Source organism: Orcinus orca, chromosome 18 (assembly GCF_937001465.1).
Source record: "Orcinus orca chromosome 18, mOrcOrc1.1, whole genome shotgun sequence".
Taxonomy (NCBI): Eukaryota; Metazoa; Chordata; class Mammalia; order Artiodactyla; family Delphinidae; genus Orcinus; species Orcinus orca.
Window position 1 is genome coordinate 11,662,798 of NC_064576.1, and position 10,089 is coordinate 11,672,886.

At 41.9% G+C, this 10,089-nt stretch overlaps 1 protein-coding gene across 2 annotated transcripts in view; it reads left to right on the forward strand.

The window, feature by feature from the left end:
• SLC15A1 (solute carrier family 15 member 1) overlaps positions 1–9,199 on the forward strand; it is a 47,111-nt gene extending 37,912 nt beyond the window's left edge. For both annotated transcript variants that reach the window (XM_012534405.3, XM_049701178.1), the window contains 5 exons: positions 4,861–4,968; positions 5,091–5,199; positions 5,750–5,893; positions 7,373–7,480; positions 8,423–9,199. In XM_012534405.3, the coding sequence (XP_012389859.2) occupies positions 4,861–4,968; positions 5,091–5,199; positions 5,750–5,893; positions 7,373–7,480; positions 8,423–8,614 (661 nt within the window). In that variant the 3' untranslated portion in view covers positions 8,615–9,199. The remainder of the gene's footprint in view (positions 1–4,860; positions 4,969–5,090; positions 5,200–5,749; positions 5,894–7,372; positions 7,481–8,422) is intronic.
• Positions 9,200–10,089: the final 890 nt, after the last annotated feature.

The window sequence follows — 10,089 nt, forward strand, 5'->3', positions numbered from 1 at the left end:
TACTAATCTTTCTCATGAATTTTTTTAACATTACATATTGCTACATATATATATATATCTATAAACAATATGTTTTTGGCATGTTTTTAAACTTAAAATGTTATTGTTGGGCTTCCCTGGTGGCGCGGTGGTTGAGAGTCCTCCTGCTGATGCAGGGGACGAGGGTTCGTGCCCCAGTCCGGGAAGATCCCACATGCCGCAGAGCGGCTGGGCCCGTGAGCCATGGCCGCTGAGCCTGCGCGTCCGGAGCCTGTGCTCCACAATGGGAGAGGCCACAACAGTGAGAGGCCCGCGTACCGCAAAAAAAAAAGAAAAAAAAAGTTATTGTCTTGTGTATATGTCATTCTGCAATCATATTATAAAATATATTACATTAAAAATATTATTTTAATATTTAGTCACATTCATATATGTGTCCCTTATCCATTCACTTAAACCATTGTATAATAGTCCATTGCATAGATATACCACAATTTTTTTGGTCCATTCCTCTGTACAGGAAATTTAGGTTATTTTCATTTTTCCAAACAATGTCACAGTCCACATTCACATATGTTTCTTTGTCCACATGTGGGAAGTTTCTCGAGGGCAGTGATCTTTAAACCTTTTATCACATTCAATAAAAATATTTTGAGCATGTACCCACAATGTATGAATATGGTATCCTTTATAAATTATAAATGTATATAAACTACTGTACCAAACTAATATGTTCATCGTAAGTAATACAAAAAAGAAATATAAAAAGGATGAAGAAAGTTTTAAAAAACAATATTTTACAAATATTTTTATTCAGTAGTGGTACAGAAGTCATTCATGTAGATAATGTGATTGTATGCTTCCTTGGTTGCTAAAAATCTCAATTTAAGATTTACTGTCAGTTCAGTTTATTTCAGTCCTGGTCTTGATGACTGCCATACTGAAAAAACACTCCCTTTAAGGAGGGAGTATAGCTGGGACATGATTGGCCATAAGTAGATTCAGAAAGATATCTTCATTTTAAAAATTGTGGAGTTTTCCAAAAATGGTACTGGAAATCCACATCCAAAGGACTGACGTTGAACACCCGCCTCACTGATCCCATATATAAAAGTTAACTCGATGGGTCATAGACCTAAATATAACTAAAGCAATACAATTTCTAGAAGAAAAATAGGAATGAATCTTTGTGACCTTGGATTAGGCAGTGGTTTCTTATATATGAAACTAAAAGCACAAACAACAACAACAATAAAAATACTAATAGGCTTCATCAAAATTGAAAACATTTGTGCTACAAATGATGCCATCAACAAAGTGAAAGACAACCGACAGGACGAGAGAAAATATTTGCAAATCATATATAAGAGACTTATATTCCAAATGTATGAAAATTATTACTACTCAATAGTAAAGGGACAGATAACCCAATTTTTTAAATGGGCAAAGTATTTGAATAGACATTTATCCAAAAAAAATACTGTTGGCCAAAAAGTACATGAAAAGATGCCCAGCAGCATTATTCATTAGGGAAATGTGAATCCAAACAACAAGATACCCCTTCACATTCACCAGGCTCTAATAAATAAATTTTAAAAAAAAACAGGTAATAAAAAGTGTTGGTGAGGAGGCAGATAAATTGGAATCCTTATACGCATCTGGTGCGAATGTAAACTGATGCAACCACTTTGAAAAACTGTTTCTCAAAATGTTAAACATAGAGTTACCAGATGACCCAGCAATTTTTCACCTAGGTATACACCCACAAGAAATGGAAATATATGTCCACTCGAAAACTTGTAGATGAATGTTCATAGCAGCATTATTCACCATAGACAAAATGTAGAAACAATTCAAATGCCCATTAACTGATAAACAAAATGCGGTCTATCCATACAATGGAATATTATTCAGTGATGAAGAGAGATGGAGTACTGCTATATGCTGTCACATGAATACACCTTAAAAACATTATGCTAAGTGAAGGAAGCCAGGCACAAAGACCTCCTGGTGTATGATCCCATTTACATGAAACGGCAGGCAAATCCACAGAGACAGAAAGGAGATTAGTGGTTGCCAAGGGCTGTGGGGAGGGGGCATGGAGAGAGACTACTCACGGGCTTTGAGTTTCTTTTTGGAGTGATGAGAACTGGACTCTTGTGATGGTTGCACAACCATGTGGCTGTAGTGAAATCACTGAATTGCACACTTTAAAGGGGTGAATTTTGCGGTATGTGAACTATAGCTCATAAAGCCTTTTTTTAAAAAATTTTTTATTGAAGAGGAACAAATATCTCTGTCCCCTCGTTATAATTTTTTTTTTTTTTGCTGTATGCGGGCCTCTCACTGTTGTGGCCTCTCCCGTTGCGGAGCACAGGCTCCAGACGCGCAAGCTCAGCAGCCATGGCTCACAGGCCCAGCCGCTCCGCGGCACGTGGGATCTTCCCGGACCAGGGCACGAACCCGCGTCCCCTGCATCGGCAGGCAGACTCTCAACCACTGCGCCACCAGGGAAGCCCCCCTCGTTATTCTTTAAGGAACTGGTCCCATCTTGTTTTCTCAGCTGGTTCCCACTCTCCATCCCTCCTCCCATGATCACTTTGTAGCTTAGATCCTGGTGCTCCTAAGATGTCAGGCCAGCTTGAAGCCTAGTGGACCCTAGGATTTGCCTGATCAGAGCTCTTAGAGCACAACTGATCTGGAACCTCCGCTTTCCATGCCTTTTGAAGCACTCAGAATGTGTTTGCTGTTTATCCTCTTCTATTTTCTGTGTGTATATGAAAACACATCTGATACGTGTGATGTTGCTTTTTTTTTTTTTTTTCAAATTATTTCCATTCTTATTGGTATCTTGTACCAGCCCTGAGACATATGTCAGGCAGGCAGTAGTACTCAAGCCTTAGGATAGGATTTATTCAGTCTTCTGGCTTATAATATATAAAGCCAGGCCCCAGGCCCAAGGGTCTACTTCCTAATTGCATACTGTTTCCACTGTCTGTCTTTTGAATGGTTCATCTTAACCTTTTATAAAAGTGGCATTTACAGTTTGGAGCAATATTCACTCTATTAGGCTCCTGTTGACCTACATCAGGTTCAGTTTTCTATTTTAATCACCTGTTAAATGACACCAAGTCAAATGTTTCATTCATAAAAATGTTCTCTCAGTCCCTGGAATTTGACCAATATTACTTATTGCCACAAAGTAGATGAAACTTGGCCACTGTTGACAAAAAAATTAATCAATAGTCTATCTAAAGGAGAAGTAGAGAATTTTATTTGAGCAGATCTAAAAGATTATAACCCAGGAGACAGTCTTTCAAAAAACTCTGAGGACTGTTCCACTTGTTAGAAGTCAAAGGTACTTCATTGATACAAAGGTACCTCAAGGGAATTCTCTGGTGGTCCAGTGGTTAGGACTCCACGCTTTCACTGCCAAGAGCTTGGGTTCAATCCCTGGTTAGGGAACTAAGATCCCACAAGCTGCCTGGCATGGCCAAAAAATAAAAAAAAACACCACAAAGGTACTTCAAAATATACATTTTTGAGGCAAAAGATTGTACCTCAAAATGACACATATTTTTACATAAGGTTCGCCAAAAACACATAGTCTAAGTCTGCACATACAAAGCAAGCAGTAGGTCACCACGACCCCTTACAGAATTAGGAGAGAATGTAATCTTCCAAGGAGTTACACTGCTGATGTCAGAAGAAAGGAAAAAAAAAATTGATCTTTATGGTGGAGCCAGCATTCCCACCTTTGGGGAGGTCAAGTTAATGTATAATGCACACTGCATATCAGGGAGCGCTCAACACAGAGCAGGGAATGTTATGTTTCCATATTCTTGTCCTGCCTTAAAACGTAAATTTTATTCCATCACTTCCACATTAGGGATGTGGAAGTTAAATTGTTCTTTATGGTACTTAGGTGTATACTGTTATTACTTCTCGTTCTCTGAATTGGATAATCTTCTGTATGCCTTCAATCACCTATCTGGTAGGAGAGATCCGCTGGTCTTATTTGGGGTAGCCCCCTTTTCCCTGGGGCAGTACAAGAGTACCAGAGTCTTCTCTAGCCTGGAACACTTGAGGAAGGGATCTCTAATCATCTGTCCACCCGGCCACCACCTATATGGTCCTTTGGAGGCAGACAACTCTCAAACGGTCCCATTGAAGCTTGGGCACAGGGAATGTTTCAGAGACTGGAAACCTTGGGGCCCAGCACCCAGTCCTACTGGGTGTTCCATTCCCAGCCGGATTCCCGTGGGGTGCTGATCACTGTTACTCCACGACCTGCAGACACAGGTCTCTGCCATCTGAAGGGAATTCCTCAAAACTGTCTGATTGCTGGGCTGGCCCATGTCTTCCTGTCCACTCCTTGGAGCCCCTCCCTGCCTGAAGCTGCTCTTTAAAGTAAAGGAAATGAATGGGCTTCCCTGACGCTGTAAAAGAAGCCCCAGTTGGAGGCTGTCTTTTAGGTACTCGGCAGCTACTGCTTTTGGTCCTTCATCACTTTGGCTGTCAAGCTTCTGAAATAAGAAGCGCAAAGACATGGCTGCCTTCCGGAGGGGGAGGAGATCAGCAGCTATTTCAATCTGTACTTAATATCCCAAAATACCACTGAAATAGTTCCTAGTCAGAGAGTACTTAGAACAGTTCCCGGCATTTACCTGTGTTAAATAAATTCTTTTAGGTGTGTTCTCATGAGGTGAGCAAAGACAAACCTAGAGTAAGTTACTTTCTGCCTTTATACTGTAGAAATCTTCTGCAGACATCTTAAATTCCTTCCAAAATGGAACAGATCCCAACTTCAGATGCACATACTGTGACCTGGAGCAAGTCATTCCATAGTCCACTCACAAGACAGATGGTTTTCTGTTTCAGATTTGTAAATACTCTTGCTGAGAGCTTCAGTGTCACAATGGGTGAGGAAATTTATGAAAACGTCCCCAGTCACAATGCCAGCGAATATCATTTTTTCTCTTCTGGCAGGTAAGTACCTGCAGTGGACACTTTGCTCCCAAGTTCAAGGGTTTCAAGTCTTTTCCTTTAAATAATACATTGAAACTTTCAATACCAAGAACGTTAATTTATATTAATCTTCCTTTTCATAGAAAGAGCTTCACAATAAACTCATCAGAGATTGCACAACACTGTGGAAATGAGTTCGAAACATCCTACCTTGAATTTGGTAGTGCGTATACCTATGTAATCACAAGGAAGGTTAGTAACTCATTGCACTGAATCAGAAGTTCCACTCAAAGTTTATTGATATGAGTCCTTGAAAACAGGACATAGTAATGATTTAACAGAGTGATATTAGGATCTGTATTTTAAACGAATTTAGAATTAATTCAGTTCACCACTAATTCTGTGGTTTATCATTGCCTTAAGTTCACCTTTAGAATAAAATTAAACAGACTGACCTGCTCTAAACGTTCACATTGACCACTGTCCTCATAGACTGTCAACATGGACCTTGGAAGCTTTTCGTTCAAAGAGCTGGCAATGTTTTCAACAAACCTGACTTCCAATCTGCTCTCTTATTTAAGAAGAAAAAGCTAGTGAACATATTTTCAAATCCTACCAAGTCCATCCCATCCCAAGGATAAAATGCAGTGTTGCATATTTACATTTAAAATGTGTACTTTCTGGATAGATCCTTTGGTGTAACCCTGAAGGTCCAAATTCAGTTTGCCTGTCTGAGCAATTTTTATTCTGGAAGCAGTCTCGATTTTCATTTCTTCTTCTTGCTTTTGCCTTACTGGTTTAGGATAACGGCTGCCTCGAACCGATAGTAGTTGAAGATATTTCCCCGAACACAGTCAGCATGGCCCTGCAAATCCCCCAGTACTTCCTCCTCACCTGCGGCGAGGTGGTTTTCTCCGTCACGGGATTGGAGTTCTCATATTCTCAGGTTTCCTATCTGTCGTTCTTTACACCCCTCTCCTACAACCCTGCCTTCAAATAATGCTGCTGGGACTTAGTTAAAAGCTGGGGTAGCCATGTATTTACAGTGTAAAAGAAAATTCTAGAAAGCATTATGGTAGGTTCTACCAAACAAGGTTTTAGAAATTACCAAGTCTTATTTACTGAATAAGAATATTACCGTTTAGGGAATTCCCTGGCGGTCCAGTGGTTAGGACTCCATGCTTTCACTGCCGAGAGCACAGGTTCAATCCCTGGTCGGGGAACTAAGATCCTGCAAGCCACACGGCGTGGCCAAAAAAAAAAAAAAAAAAAGGAATATTACAATTTAGCATCATGAGTGTCCATATATAGGTATCTGAATTCCCAGTCACATGCTAGAGATTTGGGGTCCTAAGTAGGAAAAACTACATTAACGACCATTACCAGGGTCGTGATGGTCAGTGGATCCCACGTTCTGAAACAACCTGTTCATAGCAGGCTCATGCATAGGTCTGTGTCCTCATTATTTTTAAGGTTCACTCGAGGTCTCTTTGTAGCTCCCAGTAAACACACTGATTAAGGCCTAGCTTTTATTTTATTTATTATTATTATTTATTTATTTATTTTTGCGGTACGCGGGCCTTTCACTGTTGTGGCCTCTCCCGTCGCGGAGCACAGGCTCCGGACGCGCAGGCCCAGCGGCCATGGCTCACGGGCCCAGCCGCTCCGCGGCATGTGGGATCTTCCCGGACCGAGGCACGAACCTGTGTCCCCTGCATCGGCAGGCGGACTCTCAACCACTGCGCCACCAGGGAAGCCCAAGGCCTAGCTTTTAAAAGTTAAAAAGTAGTATTGCTTTTGTGACTATTAGACTAATGAGGCACATTTTGCTGATACCTAAATTAGAGCTTAGGTTCTAAACTATTTTATCAAAATACAGTGACAGTCGTCCTAAGCCCAGCGTGCCTAATACCTTCAAGTTTTGCAGTAAAGATGGTAAATATGAGCTGGGTAATCCCTTTCTGCGATGACCTCACAGTCTAGTTAAGGAGAGGACTGTAACACAGGTGACAAGAGTTCTAAGAGAAGTTTTGGTGACATAGCGGGGAAGCTCCCCAAAGAGCAAGGTGACAGCGCAGAGAGCAGCCTCCATCTGGGGGGAAGGAGAGGTTGGACTGGATGGCTTTGTCTGAAAATTCTTCTGTAGAAGCAGAATCGGTTCACCTATAGATTCGTCCATTTCATTAAGATGAGAGCTTTGCAAGCATGTGGAGAGTGAAAAACAAAGGATTCTTGTGTGTTCATACCACAGGAGCATTTGGGATGTCTTGTTATCCAAGTGATAATCCTTTTTGCATTTAGACCAGCCTGACTCTTAATGTGCATTTTGGGGGTAGACGGCCTAATTAAGGGAGTCGGTGAGTTAGCTGTGTTCCGCTCTGCGGTTGACGTCTACATCGGGACTCACTCTGTTTCGTTTCCTCAGGCTCCTTCCAACATGAAGTCAGTGCTTCAAGCAGGGTGGCTGTTGACAGTGGCAGCTGGCAACTTCATTGTCCTTATCGTAGCAGGAGCGGGCTCGTTCAGCGAACAGGTACTGGTGCAGACAGAGATCGCGCGTACCTCTGTCTTCTCACCTGTTAATCGTCATCGCGACGACCCTCCCTAGCTGTCTGTATATACACGTGGTCCTCTTGGCTAATGGCTGAGGAGAACTGCCAGACCAGCCAGACAGGGCAGATACAAAAAGGCCTTATGGCCAAGTGCGTGCTGATGCTTCTTATTTCTACTTGGAAAATAACCAGATGTAACCAGATGGGGTTAACATACCTACACGCCCATATGGTTTTACTACCAAAGGAAACATCTTTCCTGGCCTCAGTGAATGCGGCTCAGTGGCCCCAAAGCAGGCGTGTTATCCAGAAAGTTTCACAGTACCTAAAGTTAAAGCCATCCTAAAGGTTGTCGTAATTTTTCCCATTAAAATAAAATGAGGGCTTTTCTGGTTCTGGAACTCTCCTTCAGCACTCAGAATCTCTGCCTCATGAGGGAGCTGTCCCTTTACCCCATCAGACTCATTACTTCCCCCACCAGGTCCCATCAGAGCCTGTGCTAATCCTGCACGCTCATGACCTCAACGTTTTGCCGAAAGATAACATGGGGGTCTTACCTGAGAACACTTCAGCACATTCTTTTTCCCTCAAGAGTACTCTGCCTGGTGTGCTCTGGGTCCCCATCCTTCCAGGGGCCAGCTATTTGTCTTAAGACTCGGGTTTTTCGGAAATTTTGTCTCATCTTCTTAAAGTCCTGGGTGTCTGCACTCCAGAGCCGTTCCAAGAATGTGACTGTTACATTGGGCATTCAAGAAAAGCTGGCCATTCTGTATCTGTGGCAGTAGCTACCAGTTTCCCCTAACAACTTCATTTCCAACACCTTCGATCTGGATGTCTCTAGAAAACATACCCGCGATATATACATTCCCATAACCTGTATTGTTTTTGTTTCTTTCCTTGCTCCAACTTCAATTCCTTCAAAGTGGGCCGAGTATGTTCTGTTTGCGGGGTTGCTTCTGGTCGTCAGCGTAATATTTGCCGTCATGGCCCGATTCTATACGTACGTCAGTCCAGCAGAGATTGAAGCTCAGTTTGATACGGATGAAAAGAAAAAGTACCCGGAAGAGAGTAACCCATATCCCAAGTTGGACTCCGACTTACAGACACAGCTGTGAATATCAAGAAGCAAGTGGAGGACGGATTGGGCCCAGGATGTGCCCAGGTGTCTGTCCCCTGGGGGCAGGACACTCTGTTGTATGGCCGCTGATGGGGAAGACTTCAGAACTGTGAAACAAACCAAGAAAGCTGTTCTCTAAGCAGCCAGCAATGAACCTAACACTCTAAAAGAAGTCCTTTTGTTTGTTTGTTTTTCAGAGAAGTCTTATTTAAAGCATACACACACACATACACATACTTTTACAACACTGAGTCCATACCCTGCATTTAACTCCTTTCCTAACACACAAAGTTATTTTGGCCTAACTTGAATTTTGAAATGGTGGCAAAGTTCCATATTGTTTGCATTCAAACACTCTATGGAAACAATGTTAAATGAGGCAAAAAGTGACTGTTTAGGCTTTAGAATGGTACACCATAAGGACTGGGTAGCAGGAACTGGTAATTTTACCTTCTGTTTTTAGTTTTGTCTTTCCAGTCCCTACCTCTTTTTAAATTATGTATAACTCAAAAAACTACTCAGGTAAAGGCAAGTCATGATTTTTAGAGTTTCAATGGTATGAAATAAATTCTCATTCTTAAGAGTAAGTGTCTGTGTATTGGGGTGGGGACAGAGTAAGAAATCCTTAACATTTCCTTTCCTGATTGTAAAAGCTGTGCCCGCTCATTAAAATTTCCTCAGAAGGTGATAAAAGCATGAACAAAGCAAGACCCACATACAGTAAATTCCAGGAACATGAACTATCAAAGTTTGTTTCCTGCTTTTCTCGGGGTTATCTGTGGCTACACTGCTCTTTTCTACTAGGAGCTTCCCATGTGCGTGTTTTTGTACCATCTCAAAGTGTTTTTCTCAATACTTGTGAGCATTTTTCTACTTGAATAAAAATCGTTCCAAAATATTATGAACACTTCCTGCCAAATTCATCCTATAGATATTTACCATTCCCAGGTATCAGACTCAGAACAAGTCCGCTTTGGCACTCTTGGAAAAACGAGCAACAGTTCTTAGACAGACATGTGCACAGTTCTGAATGTGGAAACTGGTTCCTGGGTTAGGAGCTTGGATCTCTAAGATGCTTCATGCACAAGCTTGTCATTGCAGTGTGGAGACGGAATGAAACAAAGTCTAGAGTGAGAAACGCAAATGTAATGATCAAAGCTTGCTGAGGACCTTTTCTACCCTTTGGATCAAGTCCTCATTCCTTAACTGTTTCTTCTGTGGATATGTCACCTTTCTCTCTGATCTACCAACTTCTTCTAGTTCCTGGAATGCAATGGGTTCTCACTTCTAGTCAAAGGCAAAAGAAAAATCAGGTCTTTAGACACTTATTTTCTACCCACCCCTCGCCCACGCACTCCTCCTGGCAAAATGCTCTTCATATTCAGGATCCAGGCCACTTCCTCCAATGGTTTTCCTGTTCCCCAGTTTCGTTACCAAATTAAGTTGCATGGTCCCTGTTTGAGCCCTAGCGCA